At 42.5% G+C, this 20994-nt stretch overlaps 3 protein-coding genes across 7 annotated transcripts in view; all 3 read left to right on the top strand.

Moving 5' to 3' along the window:
• Nucleotides 1-20994, top strand: part of LOC125021474 (rap1 GTPase-activating protein 2-like) — a 44081-nt gene that overhangs the window by 13066 nt on the left and 10021 nt on the right. For 3 of the 5 annotated variants that reach the window (XR_007114349.1, XR_007114348.1, XM_047607563.1), the window contains exons 3-9: nucleotides 15482-15566; nucleotides 17393-17428; nucleotides 17991-18038; nucleotides 19097-19129; nucleotides 19208-19474; nucleotides 19560-19663; nucleotides 20641-20719. Coding sequence is in view for 1 of the 5 variants with exons in the window: in XM_047607563.1 (XP_047463519.1) it covers nucleotides 15482-15566; nucleotides 17393-17428; nucleotides 17991-18038; nucleotides 19097-19129; nucleotides 19208-19474; nucleotides 19560-19663; nucleotides 20641-20719 (652 nt within the window). In the remaining 4 variants the exon portion in view is untranslated. The remainder of the gene's footprint in view (nucleotides 1-15481; nucleotides 15567-17392; nucleotides 17429-17990; nucleotides 18039-19096; nucleotides 19130-19207; nucleotides 19475-19559; nucleotides 19664-20640; nucleotides 20720-20994) is intronic. The other 2 variants (XR_007114350.1, XR_007114351.1) reach the window with 2 other exon arrangements.
• On the top strand, nucleotides 2330-3701 carry LOC125021519 (odorant receptor 131-2-like). Its single transcript, XM_047607630.1, has one exon. The coding sequence runs from the start codon at nucleotides 2628-2630 to the stop codon at nucleotides 3570-3572; it is 945 nt and encodes a 314-aa protein (XP_047463586.1). The 5' UTR covers nucleotides 2330-2627; the 3' UTR covers nucleotides 3573-3701.
• LOC125021518 (odorant receptor 131-2-like) lies at nucleotides 13051-14053 on the top strand. Its single transcript, XM_047607629.1, has one exon. It carries the CDS (start codon nucleotides 13051-13053, stop codon nucleotides 13993-13995), a length of 945 nt encoding a protein of 314 aa, XP_047463585.1. The 3' UTR covers nucleotides 13996-14053.

Below are 20994 nucleotides of genomic sequence, written 5' to 3' on the forward strand. Positions count from 1 at the left end.
TATTCTTTAGTCAAAATTCTTCAAATGTTGAATCTTATATTTTTTCCCACAAAGATGAAGGTGCCAGAAGTTAATTTCACTTCTGTCACCATTTCTTAAATTTTACTCCTTCATCATCATCATACAGTTTATTGCTTGTTTGTGTTGGGGGAGATGTTTTGGTAACTGGTTGAAGGCTTTGCCGATTTCTTCAGTGTTAATTGTGTTTTTCTGGTGATGAAACTCACAGTCTCCTGATAACTCATTTAGTCACATTAAATATTCATACAGGTACTAATGAATGCTTTCAGTAAACACTGACATGATTAATGACTCCTGTGGGTGTTTATTAGGAACCTGAAGGGATGATGGAAACTAACTGTGGTGAAGTTGAACAAGAACAAGTTCAGTGGGAAAAGTAAACTTCAAGGCTGAGTCTGTAAAACAACATCACTTTTATCAACTGATGTTTTACATTTTGAAATTACTTAAAACATCCTGAAAGTAGAAAGTAGTATGAGTCAATATTCAGATCAGAGAGGAGCTCCTCTAGGATTAAACCAGAGTCCATGAGTCCAGGAGTGTTTCCATCCATGTGATAAGACTCAGGTCCTGGTTTAGTTTCTATGAATCAGGGACTTGTCTCATGTTTGTGTTGAAGTGTGTGATGACAACAGATGAAAGGAGCTTTGTGAGGAGCTCAGAAAAAGAGTTGTTGTTGCTCATCAGGCTGGAAAAGGTTCCACAACCATCTGTAAAGAGTCTGGAAGCCACAAATAATCCACAGAGAGTCAGACAGATTGAAGACGACTGTTCCCCTCCACAGGAGTGGTCCACCAACAAACATCACTCCATCATAGTGGGAGAGGAACCAGAGGAACCCAGGGGAACTTCTAAGCAGCTAAAGGCCTCTCTCACATTGGCTGATGTTCATGTTGATGAATCCACTCAACAACCAAAGACACTGCTCTCTGTCCACAAAGAACATGTGGGACAATGTTTAGTGGACAGATGAGACCAGAGTAGAATAGTTTGGTTTAAATGTTTGGAGATGAACCAACACTGCATTCCAGCATCAGAACCTCATCCCTCCATGTCTGTGAAGGTTCTCAGTCATCTAGTCATGGTTTATATCCAAAATGCATTGAATAAGGGCAACTGGACTTGTAGAATTTTCTTGAAGACGTTTCACCACTCATCAGAGTAACTTCTTCAGTTCTGAGAGACTAGTGCGAAGTTGAGGTTTAAACTCCCCTGTGTTGAGCCATACATTTATAGATGGATTGTTTGGTTTCCCCAATGTACAAGTCTGTACATCACTGCATTGAACAGCATATACTACATTTCTCTGTTTTTGTGTGGGTGTTCTGTCTTTGCGGTGGACCAGGTTCTGCCTAAGTGTGTTGCCGGGTTTGAAATAAACTGGAATGTGTTGTTTTTGAAGATTCTCCTCAGTTTCTCTGACACGCCAGCAACATAGTGGATGGTGATGTTCTTCCTCCTGCTGTGCTCCTGTTCCTTGTCCTTTTAGGGATATCTTTTTGGAGCCTTTCACAAAGGCCCAGTTGGGATATCCACACATCTTGAGGGTTTCTTTGATGTGTTTCCCCTCCTTCTCCTTTCGACAACATTCACCCCATGAGCCTCCAGGCTCCCACTGACCATAGCATCGTTGGAGCTCCATTCATAGGGTAAAGAGCCGAGGTACACAGCCCCCCTCTTAACCACAGGTAAGTGCTCAGCCTCTATGGAAATAGTGACACCAGTTCCTGGTCAAGTAGTTTCTGGTGGGTGTTACCCACAGAGTTTTCCTATTTAAACCTCAACTTCCCACTAGTTTATCAGAACTGAAGAAGCTACTTAGATGAAACATCTTCAAGAAATTGTGCAAGTCCAGTTGCCCTTATTCAACGGCTTTTGGTTCTTCCCTCCATGACACATGGGGGCGCTAATGTCCTGGTTTGGGCCTGTTCTGCTGCATCTGCTCATCATTGATGGACCAATGAACTGTGAATCCTACCAGTGAACTCTAAAAGAAAATGTCAGGACATGAGTCCATGAGCTGAATGTGAAGAGAAACTGGGTCATGGAGGAAGACAAGGAGCCCAAGAACCCCAGTGGTTCTCCAGAAGAACCAGATGAATGGTTAGGAACAAGTCAAAGTCCTGACCTTCATCCAGTAGAAATGTTGTAGCATCAGCTGATGAGAGGAAACCACCAACATCTCACATCTCAGCTGGTTCTGTTCTGAATGGGATCATATTAGACCCTGATCAGCTGTTACCAGGAACATTTAGTAGATGTTGTTGGGTCGGTGGGTTGTCTGCCAGCTGATGGTTTAGATGTGGTCCAGCGTGTCTTATGCTAGTTAGTTTGTTTTTCTTGTTCTTGTTCTTCTCTGTGACTGATCTGTCGACATGGGACTGAGTCACATGACCCAGGTGTCAGGACGGATCTCATAAGTACCATGGGAGGGTTGGTATCGTTATAAAAACAGGTCTGCCCTTATGGAAATGAGCTCATGATCTGATCTGTTTCCGTCGTTCTCAGGTAAATTGTATTTGTCTTAAAGAGCGTGTGAACTGAAGGATTTATTGTGACTCTGTTTAACTGTTTGAGACTTTTTATGTCTTCAGTTTTATTCTAAAATGTCATTTGTAAATGAGTCTCTGACTAATGTGACAGCTGGACAGCAGTATCACAGCCTGGTTGGCATTGTGTTGTCTTCTGCTCTGACTACTCTGACTTGTTGTGTCTTTCTGTTCATTAATGGGACTCTGTTGTACACACTGAGGAGTAAATCAGTGTTTAGAGAGACGTCTCGATACCTCCTGCTCTATAACCTCCTCTTTGCAGACACCGTTTTACTGGCAGAGAGTCAGGTTCTCTTCTTATTTTCCGCTGGTAGAGTGATGCTCTCGTATCCTGTTTGTGGCATTCTGGCTTTTCTTTCTAATCTGACGTTTGTGATCTCTCCTCTGACTCTGGTGGTGATGTCTCTGGAGAGGTATGTAGCCGTGTGCTACCCACTCAGACACTCTTCCATCATCACGGTCAGAAACACAGGGCTGGCTATCGTCCTAGTCTGGGCCTTCGGTTCACTAAATGTACTTGCTCACATTTCATTGCTGTTACAGTTTCCCTTTGCAGACCTGGAGAGTCTGCAGATGAAAGACCACTGCACCATCTCTGCTATGATGCTCACTCAAATATCTTATCATTTCGAAGAAGCTTTTACTTGTTTTCTGTTTGCTGTAGCCGGTGTGACAGTCATTTCCTCTTATGTTGGTGTTATAGTAGCAGCCAGGTCGGCCTCCACAGACAAAGCTTCAGCTCATAAAGCTCGTAACACAATGACGCTGCATCTAGTCCAGCTGGGACTCAGTCTGTTGTCAACTGTGCACAACCCAATACTCGCCACTCTGTCACAAATTATGTCCAGGGTCGAACTTTTGCGCATTCAAATTTTTATTTATGTGTGTACAGTCTTGCTCCCCAGATGTCTGAGTGCTCTCATTTACGGCCTCAGAGACCAGACCATCAGACCCGTCCTCATGCACCATCTCTGCTGTCGACTCAACCACACGCATTAGATTCTTCACAGTAGTTGACATGAAACTTAACAGATTCCTGGAGTCATGAAAGTAGAGAACCAACCAAACACATGAAACAGAAATATTCGACAAGTGTGTTTATTTATTCGGGAAAATGAGTCAGTGCTACGTCGGTCAGTGAAGCTTTGTGTCCAGTATCTGCAGTAACGTCTTAAATCTCCTTCAGTCTGTCTGACTCTCTGTGGATTATTTGTGGCTTCCAGACTCTTTACAGATGGTTGTGGAACCTTTTCCAGCCTGATGAGCAACAACTACTCTTTTTCTGAGCTCCTCACAAAGCTCCTTTGATCTGTTGTCATCACACACTTCAACACAAACATGAGACAAATCCCTGATTTATAGAAACTAAACCAGGAACATTGATGGAAACACTTCTGGACACATGGACTCTGGTTTAATCCTGGAGGAGCTCTTCTCTGATCTGGAATATTGACTCATAATATTTATGATAATATTTATGTGTTTGATTGGGTTCTCTTTCAGGATGTTTTGAGTAATTTGTATGTCAAATTGTAAAACATCATGAAATGAAAATCCTGATCATGGTCTGTAACAGCTGCCAAAGAAGCACAAATGTTTGTTACTAATTTGAATATTTTAGTTCAATTATAAGAGTCCTGTAAATATGAGGGAGAGTAAAACTGGAACATAACATTACCCACAACCCTCTCTGCTCCTCTCTTCCATGCCGGGTGTCATTAGAGACTAGAGAAGCTCCTCTTTCCATTAATACTCGGCATCACATAGCTGGAGCTAACCAGCTAGCCTCAGCTAACAGAGAAAACACAGGCAAACTTTGAACTTCTCAGTCATCATGTCAGATTTTTTTTGTCTGTCTCAAAATTTCATCAAATCCAAAATCAACTGACAAGAAATTATTTTATTTTGAGATACAAAGACGTCTTTTCCAAGGGAAGCCTGGCCAAGACAGCAGCCTAGGAAAGTTTTGACAATTAAGAACAGACAGAAACTCACAAAACACGAATAAAATACATGGAAGATAAAAAATCAACAGGACTAAGACTCGGATAATACATAACATTAAAACAAGTACGAAAAGTAGCTGCCTCGGGGCATCTAAGGGTTGGTGATGAGTGTACACTGGGTGGTCTATTGGCGGTACTACAGATAATAAACATAATGTAAGATTTTTTTATTGTAGTGAAAGTTAGCTTAGCATTGCTATATAGCATGTAGCCTTGGTGGCTGGGTTCCTGGGGAGTTCCATGTGTAAATCTCCATCTTCCTCTGGATTGTAATGAGCTCCAATTCAGTCACAGTCACTAATACATCCCCCTTCATACATTCACTCCCTAAGCCATTCCCCATCAGCAGATAAGCATGTGCACAACAGGGAGTGTCATACTGAAAGATACACACCACCTCTAATATTAGAAGAAGAAGCTGGACTGAGAGAATACACCCCATGCACCCGTTCCTCCTATCCAATCATCTCATCTGGTTGAGTAACGCCTACCTCAGCCCCACAGCAGCCCTTCAAGCCAGTCCCCTGGCAATCCCACGTAGCAGGACTACATCGCGTTAACGATGAACCTGCCTCTGGATTCCCGCTTCAAGCACGGCAGCTGTTAACAACTACAGCCCCGCTCTACAGGCCCACAGCTTCATATCGCCAACCACAAGCAACAGCGGATCATCTTCCACCTCAGTCCCCTTCAAGCTACAGTCTACTTCAATATGCACCTATGCCTAATCTGTAGTGTCACCTCAATCACTGCTGCTTGCCCCAGTAGTCACTAACATCTCCCCAGCTGTTCAGCCACAGTTCCCAACAAGTCAGGTTGCAGTCCCACACAACTTTAGTGTACAACCATGCTGTGTATATGGTGTGTAAAAACCCCAAATCCCAGATTTCGTTACAGCTAGTGAAAAGGAATTTGCTAACCTGAAGTTAGCCTTAGATAAAGGGATAAACTTCTTGAGTCTCATCCCATGTCGATTGCCTTCTGAGTAAGCTGCCTAGATATCACAGGGGTATCAAGCCTCAACCCCTACAATTTACAAGACTTGAATGGTTGTCTTCAAGGTAAAGCTCAGCAACAACGCCTGTCAAACAGACTAATACAGAGGTACCAACTGGACAAATTTAAGGGCAAAGGTCAGAGCAAATCAGTCTACCATGGAGCTGGGCCAATCCAATCGAGCACTTTAGGCAAGCCCACGCCAACTAATACCAAGAATCAATTTAAAGTATACTGCCTCTTCCCCGACAGAAAGAACATCAGTCGCTGCCCTAACATTCAGGTGCAATCAACAGCAGAGCTGGACAGGTGGATAACAGATGGAAAACGCTGTTGGAAGTGTACACGTGTCCACGCGCCTGAGTCCTGCAGTCTGAAGAAACCTTGCATTGACTGTGGCGATATCCATCTCCAAGTGCTCCACGGCATTGCTCAGTGCCGTTCGGTACGGTACGGTCAGATATGACTCACTTCCAAGTGTCAAAGGTTAACTTTGAGATCTCCCCCAAAGGCAACCCACGGAAGAGGTTCAAAGTGCAGGGAGCATTTACAGCTGCAGGTCTAGACCAAGTAGAGCAAACCTACCCTGTGCAGATGCTTCTAAAATGGATTTCCCACTTGCGAGGAATACCACTAAAGGACTAATGTTGCTTAGCTCAGATCACGTACACCTCATTACAGTCACGGAGCCAACCCGCAGAGGATCCAATGGTGGACTCATATCTATCCACACAGCCCTAGGATGGGCACTGCAAAGGGCAGACAGGTGTGTGCCAGAGCAAACATCAGTGCAATAGTGCCTTTTCACTTCATTCACCAGCCCAGGTGATCTCCTGTACCGGAACGTCGAGAAGTTATGGCAACTTGATGTTTTACCTTTCCGAAATGATAAAACTGTCATCCACTCTCATGAGAACAAGGATGCATTGAACTTTCTGGAAAGGAAAACGCGGCTACTGGAATTTGAAGGAGTTCACTGCTATGTGACCCCCATCCTAAAGGAAAATAGGTTACCCCAGCTAAACAGTTCCACCCATTTAGTCATGGCTCATCTAAGGGCCACAGAGAAATGACTCGAGGGAACCAGAGAGAGTGGCAATCTATTCAGCAGTGATCAATAACTTATCAGTGCCGGGTATGTCAAGAAGCTCCAACCTAGATAGGTGGAACAGTCTGCAGAGGCTTTTTATCTCCCCCATCACCTGGTGTGTCACAACAACAAACCACATTTGACTTTTAACTGTTCAACAACATGTCTCCCTGAATGAACAACTCTTACCTGGGCCCATGTGCAGTGGGCGGTGACATCTGTGTGATGTTTCATCAAATCCGTTTGCTGCCTGAAGACAGACCACTCCTTCGGTTTATTTGGAGGGATATGCGCTGCAAAGATCCACCAGATGTGTACTAATGGCAGGTGCTACCGTTTCGGCACAACAAGCGGCCCATGCTGTGCTATCTTCACTTTACAGCAACATGCTCGTAACCACCAAGACAGTCATCCTCAAGTGCTACAGTCTGTGCAGCAGAGCTTCTATGTCGACAACTAGCTTGAAAGTTTTTCCACCATATCAGCAGCCAAGCATAGAGTTGACCAGCTGCACACCTTGCTTGCAGAAGGGGGATTCAATCTCTGGCAATGGGCCAGTAATCAACCAACAGTGGTAGCCCATCTCATCGGACTGGATGGCAGAGTGGCACTCATCGAAGTTCTCCACAAAGAATTTCAAAACCTCCAACACAGCCTGAAATACAGCCAACAACAGATCGACACACTCGCACATGAAAATAAATCACTTCAACAAGCCGCAACCACGATGTCTTCCCAACTTTCCTCCATCACCTCCTAACTCGCTACAGTCACCGCAGAAAATAAAATCATGAAAGAAACCATCCTGGACTTACAGATGCGCAGCATGAGGGACAATTTGATTTTTACCGGCATTCCAGAACCACACACAGACGAACCCAAAAAAACAATCAAGGACTTCATGATTAAACAACTACAACTTCCCACAGACACCGTCAACAACACCGCGTTTCACCGTCTGGGACAAAAACACTCCAACACCACTCGACCCCGGCCCATCATTGCAAAATCTGAGCACTTCAAACAAAAAGAACTGGTCCAACGACAAGGCAGGCAACTCCAAGGAACGGACTACGGACTCAGCAACCAGTATCCAACAGAAATCAACCAAGGACGCAGGCAGCTATTCCCCATCCGCAAGCAGATGATGAAGGGAAGGTAAGCGAGCAGTCATAACAACGGACAAACTTTACATTGATGGTCAACTATTCAAAGATAAGGACATAACCCCCTGGCTTTTCTAAAGCTCACCCTCCATCACACAACTATAAAACTTTTCATCAGACTCTGCAGTTCCCCTCTCTCTCTCCCTCTACTTAAATGTTATACTTAAATAAAATAACCAGGGTCCACTGGTATTAAATATTACGCTAAAGTCTCACTGTACAGTACCTACCATATGCTTTTTCTCACATTTACTTTCAGGTTTCTTTTGTCTTGTTTTTTATCCTCATGTGTTGTTTATTGTTATCGTTGCTGTTTTTTTCTCTCTTTCCATTTTGTTTCTACACACACACACACGCTCACATTCACACGCTCATAGAGATGAATTTTAACAACTGTTTTAAAAAATATATATAACCCATGTTACTATGTTGCCTCAGCTAAAGTTTGTTACTTGGAATATCCATGGAATTGGTTCTCAGGCAAAGAAAAACTAAATATTCAACCAATTAATAAATTTAAAAGCAGACATATGTTTATTACAGGAAACTCATCTCTCCAAAACAGACTATAACAAGCTACTATCACCGCAATTTAACCAAGTATTCTCAGCCCACTACAATACAAAGCAAAGAGGAGTAGCTATATTGATACATAACCAAATCTCATTCATTCACAACTCCACTATTACTGACCCGGAAGGACGTTTCATTATAATAAATATTACAATCATAACAAACCACTAACAATCGGCAATATTTATGGTCCAAATTCTGATAACCCATCCTTTTTTAATAACTTCTTCTCCTCCATTATCGCCAACTCAAATAGTCCCATAATAATAGGAGGAGACTTTAACACAGTCATTAACCCATCAATAGACAGAAGTAACACCACAAATAAACGCAACTGGCAATAAACAGACACAATAAAACAGTTCATGAGTGATATTGGTCTTGGCGATGGTTGGCGTATACAACACCCATCCTAAAAACAATATTCGTTCTTTTCACCAGTTCAACAGTCATTTTCACGAATCGACTACTTCCTTACTAGTAACTCAATAATCCCACATATCACAGATTCCAAGATTCATCCTATAGCCATCAGTGACCACGCACCAGTAACATTCACATGGCAGAGACTCAGTCTACCCAAATCTAGCCCCAGATGGCGCTTCAACACATCGCTCCTCAGTAATCCAGATTTCGACAAGCTCATTAAAAAGGAGTGGGCATCCTTCCTAAAATAAATGATTCCCCAAAGTCATCTCCATCACTTCTATGGGAAACAGGTAAAGCAGTCTTAAGAGGTATCATCATTTCATTTTCCACTCACAACAAAAACAAGGAACAGGAAGAAGAAACTCAACTGGAACAAAAAATCACACACCTTGAAAATATTATTATGAATAATCCAGCAGAAGATATACAGAGTGAGCTCAGGAAATACAAATCACAATTAAATGATATAATAAATAAGAAAACCAAATTCCTCATACACAGACTCTGACAAGAACAGTTTCACCACAGCAACAAATCTGGAAAATACTTAGCAAACTTAATCAGAGCAAACAAAGAAAAAACGTCCATCCCCGTCATCAAGCACTCAGCAGGGTAATCAACACAAGCACCACTGGAAATCAATAAAATCTTTAAAGACTTTTATACAAAACTATATTCATCTGAAATTAACCCTGCTCAAGACCAGGTCAACTCTTTTTTTAATGATATCACTATACCACAACTTTCTCCCGATCAATCTGCCATACTTGAAGATCCATTGACTACAGAAGAATTATTCCATGCTCTCGAACTCATGCCTAACAACAAATCACCTGGACCTGATGGCTTCCCTGCTGAGTTCTATAAGCACTTCTGGCCCATTCTCGCCCCACTCTTCACAAGACTTATTATTGAAATAAAACGAACCGCAAAATTGCCACCAACAATGAATACAGCCATAATTTCAGTGATTCTCAAACCCGGCAAAGACCCATTCCTACCCTCAAGCTACCGTCCAATCTCTCTCATAAACGCCGACATCAAAATTATCACCAAAGCACTTGCATACAGACTAGAAAAAGTAATGCCATCCATAATCCATCCAGACCAGACCGGTTTCATTAAAGGCAGACACTCCTCCAACAACACATGCAGACTCTACAACATAATTGACTACTCCTCCAAGCACCATGTACAAACCATCATTACCACACTAGATGCAGAAAAGGCCTTTGACAGGGTTAACTGGTCATTTCTCATATCAACTATGTATAAATTTGGGGAATCATTTTAAAAAAAAAAATTCTATATACAGCACCTTCAGCCACTGTTATCACCAATGGACTAACTTCACAACCTTTCACACTTCACAGGGGGACTAGGCAAGGATGCCCACTCTCTCCCTTCCTGTTTACAATATTCATTGAACCCCTAGCCACAGCCATACGCCAAAATTCCAACATCAAGGGAATTCAGCCACAGAACATACATCACAAAATCAGCCTTTATGCAGATGATATCTTTATCTCTCTTTATCTCCATTATTATTGTTGTTATTATTATTATTATTATTATAATAACCAACTAACCCGATAGCAAATGAGGGGGAGGAGGAACGACAGATATAAATATGATGGTTACTATTACTATGACTAAATTTGCTACCTGCTAATATTAAGGCCTCGGGTCCCTGTGGGGCGAACCCGATGGACCTTCGCCTGGGGTGTCTTCACTGCTCCCAGCCTCTGGCCCCTCCCCTCTTTGCCCTGGAATGCACTACATTCATTCACAAATTTCTTTGGGGGGGGGCCCGGGAAACCACATTGAAGTTATTAGGAATAGACTGAATAAACAAACAAATCCTTCCTCCTCCCCCTCCACTGTCTCTCACTGTCCTTCACTTTCAGTGGTTGTTGTCGCTATAATTGTTGGTTGTTTTGTTTGTGTCTGTTGGTTTTGTTTGTTTTGTTTATTATCATTATTGCTTTCTTTTTTTGGTGCTTATTGATGGAGGCATTGTTTTGCTTCGTGTGTTCATTGTATATCCTTGCTATAGTATGGATAACAATGTGATGATTATTATTGTTCCTGTGTTGTTGTGTTGACTGGTGAACATGCAGGTTGTGATAGGTCTGACACGTACATGTGCACACACACACACACACACACACACACACACACACACACACAAATACATATTGTTTGTGTCTTCTTTGTTGTTCATGTTTGTGTTGTATGTATTGTATTGAAAAAAAAAAAAAAGAACTAATGGTTAATGTAGGAGACACCATATACACCTCCTTTGTGATGGCTAGGTCAAGGTTGCTCCCAAACGGCAACAGTCCATACCTCGCCTAGAACTCTTTGCAGCACTGGCTGGAGCTCAACTGTCCAAGTTCAAAGAGACTGAGATGACACTCTCCATTCGACAAACAGTACAGTTGTCTGACTCCACCACAGTATTGTAGCGACTTCAATCAGAATCCTGTCGATACAAGGTGTTTGTCAGAGATCCAAGAACTAACTGACAAGAAGCTTGGTGATATATTGACAGTCCAAACTATCTGGCAGACGATATAACAAGGAGAAAATCCCTGCTGGAGTTAGCAGGACCTGGTTGCTGGAGTCAAGGGCCCCCCACTCCGTAAACAGAGCACCAAACACTGGCCGAAGAAACCAGAGCAAACTTCAACAGTGGGTTCACCCGAATTGAAAGGTATCATCTTCTGCTGCTTCACAGCCGTGGGTGCACACTGTGGTACCAACTTCCGTGGTGCAGACAGAGAACTCAGGGAGGCTTTCGCAGCCATGGAAGCACAACTGAAAGATCAACGGGCAGAATACCAGATTGAGTTCAAATTCAACCTGCCTAACGCTCCCCACTTTGGTGGAACATGGGAGAGAGAGGGCCCTCCATTAAATCTGGCCTCCAAGTGGCAGTGGGCAGCCAATCTGTTTCAGAAGATGTTCTGTACACCGCTTTGGTGAAAGTGGCGAGGATCTTAAACTTGAAGCCAACTGGGATACGTGTCAGCTGAGTGTAGGTATGGGGTGGGCGTAGATGGCGACACTTTCAGACACTAGTGGATCAATTTTGGCTTGAATTCACAAGAAACTACCTGCTGAACCTCGAGACGCGTCAAAAGTGGCAAAATTCATCCAAGAACATTGTTGAAGATTCAGTCGTGCTGATTATTGACCCATCACTTCAGAGAGCTCAATGGCCCATCGGGAGAGTGGTCAAGGTTGTCACTAGTCCGGATGTATCAGAACAGGATACATCCGTGAGCCCAGTTGCTTGACTTATCGAGCTTCCTATACTTCAGGATGAAACTAAAGACACTTGAAGAATCCCTGGCTCTGTACCCAGAACTCATTGCTGTACACACAGTTCTTCAGTAAAACCTTTAAACTCTACTGATGCCCTGCAGTGGTCAATTAGGAATGTTAAAATCAGCATCAGAGGTCTCATTTCTCAACAATTGTCACGTCACCTCATCCCTCCATGACACATGGGGGCGCTAATGTCCTGGTTTGGGCCTGTTCTGCTGCATCTGCTCATCATTGATGGACCAATGAACTGTGAATTCTACCAGTGAACTCTAAAAGAAAATGTCAGGACATGAGTCCATGAGCTGAATGTGAAGAGAAACTGGGTCATGGAGGAAGACAAGGAGCCCAAGAACCCCAGTGGTTCTCCAGAAGAACCAGATGAATGTTTAGGAACAAGTCAAAGTCCAGACCTCCATCCAGTAGAAATGTTGGAGCATCAGCTGATGAGAGGAAACCACCAACATCTCACAACTCAGCTGGTTCTGATCTGAATGGGATCATATTAGACCCTGATCAGCTGTTACAAGAACATTTAGTAGATGTTGTTGGGTCGGTGGGTTGTCTGCCAGCTGATGGTTTAGATGTGGTCCAGCGTGTCTTATGCTAGTTAGTTTGTTTTTCTTGTTCTTGTTCTTCTCTGTGACTGACTGTCGACATGGGACTGAGTCACATGACCCCAGTGTCAGGACGGATCTCATAAGTACCATGGGAGGGTTGGTATCTTCATAAAAACAGGTCTGCCCTTATGGAAATGAGCTCATGATCTGATCTGTTTCCGTCGTTCTCAGGTAAATTGTATTTGTCTTAAAGAGCGTTGGAACTGAAGGATTTATTGTGACTCTGTTTTACTGTTTTAGACTTTTTATGTCTTCAGTTTTGTCAAAATGTCATTTGTAAATGAGTCTCTGACTAATGTGACAGCTGGACAGCAGTATCACAGCCTGGTTGGCATTGTGTTGTCTTCTGCTCTGACTACTCTGACTTGTTGTGTCTTTCTGTTCATTAATGGGACTCTGTTGTACACACTGAGGAGTAAATCAGGGTTTAGAGAGACGTCTCGATACCTCCTGCTCTATAACCTCCTCTTTGCAGACACCGTACAGCTGGCAGAGAGTCAGGTTCTCTTCTTATTTTCCGCTGGTAGAGTGATGCTCTCATATCCTGTTTGTGGGATTCTCGCTTTTCTTTCTAATCTGACGTTTGTGATCTCTCCTCTGACTCTGGTGGTGATGTCTCTGGAGAGGTATGTAGCCGTGTGCTACCCACTCAGACACTCTTCCATCATCACGGTCAGAAACACAGGGCTGGCTATCGTCCTAGTCTGGGCCTTCGGTTCACTAAATGTACTTGCTCACATTTCATTGCTGTTACAGTTTCCCTTTGCAGACCTGGAGAGTCTGCAGATGAAAGACCACTGCACCATCTCTGCTATGATGCTCACTCAAATATCTTATCATTTCGAAGAAGCTTTTACTTGTTTTCTGTTTGCTGTAGCTGGTGTGACAGTCATTTCCTCTTATATTGGTGTTATAGTAGTAGCCAGGTCGGCCTCCACAGACAAAGCTTCAGCTCGTAAAGCTCGTAACACAATGACGCTGCATCTAGTCCAGCTGGGACTCAGTCTGTTGTCAACTGTGCACAACCCAATACTCGCCACTCTGTCACAAATTATGTCCAGGGTAGAACTTTTGCGCATTCAAATTTTTATTTATATGTGTACGATCTTGCTCCCCAGATGTCTGAGTGCTCTCATTTACGGCCTCAGAGACCAGACCATCAGACCCGTCCTCATGCACCATCTCTGCTGTCGACTCAACCACACGCATTAGATTCTTCACAGTAGTTGACATGAAACTTAACAGATTCCTGGAGTCATGAAAGTAGAGAACCAACCAAACACATGAAACAGAAATATCAGACAAGTGTGGTTATTTATTCGGGAAAATGAGTCAGTGTTACGTCGGTCAGTGAAGCTTTGTGTCCAGTATCTGCAGTAACGTCTTAAATCTCCTTCAGTCTGTCTGACTCTCTGTGGATTATTTGTGGCTTCCAGACTCTTTACAGATGGTTGTGGAACCTTTTCCAGCCTGATGAGCAACAACAACTCTTTTTCTGAGCTCCTCACAAAGCTCCTTTGTCCGTTGTCATCACACATTTCAACACAAACATGAGACAAATCCCTGATTCATAGAAACTAAACCAGGACCTGAGTCTCATCATTGATGGAAACACTTCTGGACTCATGGACTCTGGTTTAATCCTGGAGGAGCTCCTCATTGGCTCATTGTAGTTTCATATTTTTGTTCCATGTGTCTGGTTGGGTTCTTTTTAAAGAACTTTCAGGATGTTTTTAGTCAATTTTATGAAAAAATTTAGAAAACGATGCAAAAGTTGCTCAATTTGGGAGTCAGGAAAAGGTTTATCTACGTTAGTCCATTCATGATCGAAAAAAAACAAACAACAAAAAACATTTCCAGTGTCAAACGTAAAATAGATGCAGGTATTACAATATTTATAAAATGAAAATGAATGTTGTTATAATTTGTTTCTGCTTCATTAAGCTGCAGTTTCTCTTATGAGAAGAAACGTAAAATATAAACTAGACAACAGAGTCTGTTCTTCAGCAAAGTTTAAATATGAGGGGGCAACACTGATTTACTAGACTATGAAATAATGAAAGAAACAGATTTGTCTAATTTCCTTAACTGGACTTCCACATGTGACTTGGAAATGTAAGGTGGCTTCATGTTCACAGTGTTGATGGAGGCTCAGAGCGTCCAGTGAAGCCAGAATGATCCGTGGCTGATGATGATGATGAAACACCAGACATATTTCTGTCCCTGGTTCGTTTCAGAGGAGAGACATGAAGCTGAAGACCAGGTGTATGTCTGTAAATGAAAATCTAGAAGGTAGAAGTGATGTGCTCTGAAGGTTGTGACAAATAAAAGCAAATAAAAACTGAACTGATAACAGTGGCGTGCAGATAATTATGTACACTGCATGATCACAGTCAAACTCATTATTATTGTCAGTTATAAATAAAGGCATATCTCATCTCATCTTATTCTACATGAACAGGAAGTACTGAAGAAAGCCACAACAAGGAAGATGTTACATGAGTACAAAACTGTATGTTCAAATCAGGCCCATTAGAGCTGGTCTATATCAGAGACACGTACATGACATAGTTCACAATACACAATACCAACAACTGATAACAACGGTGCCATTAGCACCAACCCGAGAACTCAAAACAACACATTTCCTCAAAACTCAGCTGAGAACATCACTGATGGTTTTTATCCTTTGTTTCAGTAAACAAGACCTTATGACCGTCACCAATGTTCCTATGGCAGACTGCCCCCCCCCCCCCCCCAGGACGGCACCCCCCACCATAAAGGTAACACATCTGTACTTGTGAGGTTTGGTGTAGTCCCCCTGTAACGTGTCTCCGACCATCAAACTGAAATGAACTGCAAATATTATCACGACTTTAATGGAGCTGAGTTTGCAAAAAATGAGGCCTGATGACGTCAGACTCATCTCACTTGATTTGGTCCAGAGGTGAAAGAGTTTTTTCATCAGCTCATTCAGGCTTTCAACATCAGGACTCTTTTGGCATTTGGTTAAAAAAAGAGGAATCAGTAACAGGAGGGTGTCATCTCATTTACCGGAATTTTAAAATTAAAATCCCAAAGGTCTCATCATTTGTGTGAAATACAGGAATGTCTTCATGTCGAACATGTCTTCCATAAATAGGTCCAAGTGCGCTTGCAAAGTTTTACACCATTAAATGTTGGGCATCACACAGGGCCCCATTCATTCATTCATTCATTCATTCATTCATTCATCCACCTTTATTTGTTGTAGAGGGACAATGAACATTAATGAACATTTTCAAGATAAAATGTTAATGGAGCCAATTATAGCCACAAGACAGGTTTCCATTGGCAGTCCACCTGCTGTGGCATGGCCATACAACCTGGTAGAAGAAGCAAACACCAAAATAAAGATGTAAACCAGGCACTAGAAGGGATTCAGGGACTAATGTTGACAAATCTGGTTGTCAATTACCCATGTCTTCAGATTTTGTTTAAATGAGCTGTATGAGATGGACTGTATTCCACGCATTAGCTGTCCTATAAGTAAAAACTGATTGACCAAATGTGGTTTTCCTGAAAGGACTCAGTTAGATATAAGGCCTGATATGGGGCATTACAGAGGGTTTTCACAGCGTGTCATCAGTCCGGAAGTCTTCATGCATACAGACTGAAGTAGATGTTGGAAAACAGTGAATTATTACCACGTTTTTGGCTGGACAGACTGGACAGACTGGACTACGGTCTGATTCTGATCACATTTAACTGCTGCTACAGTAACAACACCGTTCTTAAAATGTAGAGATAAAATCTGCTGTAGTTCTCATTGTATTCCAGATTGAGTGAAATCTGTTGGAATGACAGGCCAGCAAAGATCACCTGAAGAAGCAAGTCAATAATACCACATGTGGTAGCTTGATATGAATTATATCATGAGCATCATACTAGAAAATTAGTTAAGAGTTGCTGGTATCAGCATTTCAATTCCCTGACAAGAACTGTGCCGAGCTAATTCGGGTGTTGTCCAGACTTTAGCTTCTAGATCCTGGTTCTTTGTGGTAACTTTTGTCATTCTATAAAATACCAAATGCTTTTCGAGGCCTGCCCAGGTGGTCCAGCCAGAAAAACAGCAATAATTCACCATCTACTTCAGTTCAGGCACTTTGTTAACTGAGTGCCTCCAACATGGAGACTTCCGGACTGATGACGCACTGTGAAAACTCTTTAATTAAATGTTATGTGCTACAGATATTAGGCGTAGTTTGGGTTGAAAAATTATTATTGGGTGTGTTCCAGAAATAATCTTGCTTTCAATGTTCTACCGTTGCTCTGTGTTTGTGTGGAGGACATGAACACAATTATTTTCTAAGCGTGTAGGAAGCCTGCGTTCATCAGCTGTTGATCACGTCTGTTGCTGAGAGGAAGCCTGAGTTACTATCTGTTCTCATGATGCAGATTGGAGGAAACTCATCGCTCCTTTTAAATCATTGCAGTGTTAACAGCTTTTTGCTAGTAAAGGTAGTAGACATGGTCGTCTCTGTTAGTGGAATATACTTGTTAAATGGACCCAAATAAAGAAGTAACAGTGAAAATGTAACATTGACCCTCTCTGTCTGTTTATCTGCAGTCGGCTCATTTCTTCGAAACAATGGACAAGATGGAGGTAAGAGTTTAATTATTCTTCACAGTCATTATTCCTGAAATCTGTGCAATGATCCTTTAAGATAATTCCTCCAGTATAAACTGAGCCGCGAGCTTCCGTGTGAAACTGATGAGGCACAAATAGTAAAGACTGTTTCTGCATCACTTCAGTGGAGCTTAAGTTATGTGCTGCGCTTAGGTTTTTATTTTGGTTGTTTCATCCTTGGTTTATATTCATTAAAATCTTGTTTCTGCAAATGTACTTTTCCTTTCTTTGTTTTTATGGTTGTGATTTCATTGTATTTATGATCAAGTTGCAGCTTTACTGTATTTTATCCCTAAACATATACACAGTGTATCGATGGATATGTTCTTCTGTCTTTGTCATTATAGCTCATATATTGTGTTTTTGTTTAGGCCGCATTTTATTCTAATGCCATTAAACCAGTGTCTACCAAATGTAGATTAATCCTCCTATAAATAAATGTCCTGTTGTATATAAAGTTCACATACACAATATACAGAATGAAACACTGCACATATCACGATCTTACCACTTTCTTCTCTTCCTGACACCAATGCAGCAGCTACCAGAAGCTGCTGAGATGAAGAAAATACCTCAGAGACAGAAGGCACGTCTGTCCATCTGTCTGTCCTCATGTTCACCCACTCACTCTTTCATTACGTTCACCTCCATATTAACGAAGAAACAGAGTCAAGAAAAAAAAAAAAAGAACCTATTAGCCACCGAGAGGCTGCTGCTGTACCAGGACGCATCCTTCTCTGTGGTGGTTCCATTAAATGAGACTTGTGAAAACGTGTCCAAGCAGTTGCGCCAAACATTTCTCAAATTAACAAATCCAAAGGCTTTGTGACCTTAGCTACATATCCTATAACTTGTATGTATGAGTAACAAAGGCTCACATTTTGGCCACGGAACAAACAAAACAAAACCGACGCTGACGGTCAAAGACTGTGAGCTGCCCTGGTAGAGTAATTACCACCTCTCCCACCTCCCACAGTACATGTTGCTACCTAGCGTGGCCAACGGGTAATTGCATAAATCATAATAAATACACAAAGAACAAAATGTGAACAAGATGTCTGTGTTCGGCCTCACACGGGGCGCCATTAAACGTTCAGTACAGAAAGACCTAAAGTCATTTGTGGGACTTTTGCAGTGAAAACGCTGATTCAGTGAGCATGGCCACTGTTAAAAAAATGGTATATATGGTTTGAACAGTCAGGTTTTGTGCCTTCAACTGATGTTTAATGTTTAGCCAGTGTCTTCCTAGCATGACTCATATGTTCCTTACCACATACAAAACAATCAGTCGCTCTTTAGGATCCTGATTGTTTTAAAAGCATCACATGGTTCACTCTCCTGAAAATGTTCATTACAGTTTATGTGTTTGTGTGTATCCTGATTATTCTCCCGTTCAGTTGCTCAACTGGATATTTTATCAGTTAATCAGTTTCAAACATAAACCATCGAAAACTTACGGCAAAAGGTTACGGCATCTTGTTTTCTTCAATTGCCAAAAAAAAGCTGTTTTGAGTAAAACTGCAGATCTTGTGATTATTTCTTCTTAATAAACAACTGAATTAACAAAATATCTAACTGATTAACTGACTAAACAGTTCAGCCCTATAAATATACGTGTTTTAACACTACATCTCTGTCTTTCAGGACGACTACATTCCTTATCCGAGGATCGAGGAGGTAAGAACATCAACACAATCTGAATCTGTTAAATATTAATGTTTCTAATTTATAATGAGACTGAGCTGTGTGCTGCAGGTGTTGGGGAGGGGGGCACCGTACCCTCAGGTCATCCTGCCCGAATTTGGAGGTTACTGGATCGAAGACCCTGAAGCTCCTCCACCTGTGCCTCCTCCCACCTCCCTGGAGAGCAGGGGCGAAGAGGAGGAGGAGCAAGGGAGAGGATTGGGAGGAAGAGAAGAAGAAGAAGAAGAAGAAGAGGACATACGACAGGGGGATTATGGGTACCGGCTGGAGGAGACGAACGAAGCTGCTCGGGCATATCGGAAGCACTTCCTGGCCAGGGTGAGGCTCCAAGTTCTCTGGGTCAGAATCCTTCATGTTTGTTGCTGAATCGTTATTGTGGACTTTTTCTTTTTCCTCGTCTCAGGAACATTTGAACTTCTTGTGCTCGGCCGGCAGTCTGGGAAACCTGCTGCTCTCCATGAGACACGAGGAGGAGAAGGAGCAGGAGATCCTCCACGTTATCATCAGGTACACAAACTGAGCAAAGCTTCTTCTGAGATGGGATTTATTGGACCTAGTGAGGATCCAGAGACCAGTCTCCTATTTGTTCACTTACACAAGCTCTGACCTCATGTTTAGAAACTCAGTAAATTTATGTTACATATGTTGCAACACAACATCTACTCTTACTACACTTTTACTACACCAAAAATTGACAGGAAGAATTGATAAAGAATCAGATGGACAAGCAGAATTGATAATGGCATCGATACCAATAAAATCTTATCGATGCCCATCCCTAAGTGGTACAGAGGACAGTAACCCTATGTCGGTGAAAAGGCCACGCCCCCTCATGGATGAAATGATGCATTGTGGACATTGTGCATGTTAACGTAGGGTTAACGTTGGCAAAGCTTCATCCTGTATTTATGTCAGGATTAATTTAGCATTATGGAGTGATTATGAGTAGATGACATGTCATGCATTACCTTCAGATTCAATGAAGTAATAGAGTAACTGAGTGGCCTCATTCATCCATTTCTCGGTCGCTAAGCTAAATGGACATATAGCCCGTATTTTTTAAAGTTTTTCTATGTAGCGAAATTTATGTGCCTGCCTGACTAGCGTTAGCAGTTTCGCCCACTTTCTCTCTGATGAATGCTAGAAACATTCCCACCAGTGGTTTGTTTTCACCCAAATGGAGGTGTGGCCTAATTTGCTACTGTCAGCTATACATGATAAGAAGGGTGGACACCATGAGAACTCCTCTTAAAAAGTTTGAAAGACAATCCAGACATTGCTTCACTCATGGCTCATTAGAAACGGCAGCATTCTTCCTATTAAGGATGATTCTCTTTGACATTTCATACTCACGTTTTTCTGCAAAGCTCATGTTTCAGCAGCTAACACTAGTCACAACACTGGAGTGAGAACAGACTGAAATGTTTTAGCTTCATTTGTTGACATGTTCAGGAAGTTTTACTCCTTCTCTTCTGTCCCGTCAGGTCTCGGCTGAAAACCGTTTACCACAGATTATCTCTGACGGAGCTGCCAGAAATCCCGAGTGTCCCAGAGCTCGCCAAGGTAAACACACCTCCAACACGCCTCCAACACGCCTCGAACACGCCTCCAACACGCCTCCAACACGCCTCCAACACGCATCCAACACGCCTCCAACACGCCTCCAACACGCATCCAACACGCATCCAACACGCATCCAACACATTTAACACATCCAACACGCCTCGAACACGCCTCGAACACGCCTCCAACACGCCTCCAACACGCCTCCAACACGCCTCCAACACGCCTCCAACACGCCTCCAACACGAATCCAACACGCCTCCAACACGCCTCCA

Source organism: Mugil cephalus, chromosome 15 (assembly GCF_022458985.1).
Source record: "Mugil cephalus isolate CIBA_MC_2020 chromosome 15, CIBA_Mcephalus_1.1, whole genome shotgun sequence".
Classification (NCBI taxonomy): Eukaryota; Metazoa; Chordata; class Actinopteri; order Mugiliformes; family Mugilidae; genus Mugil; species Mugil cephalus.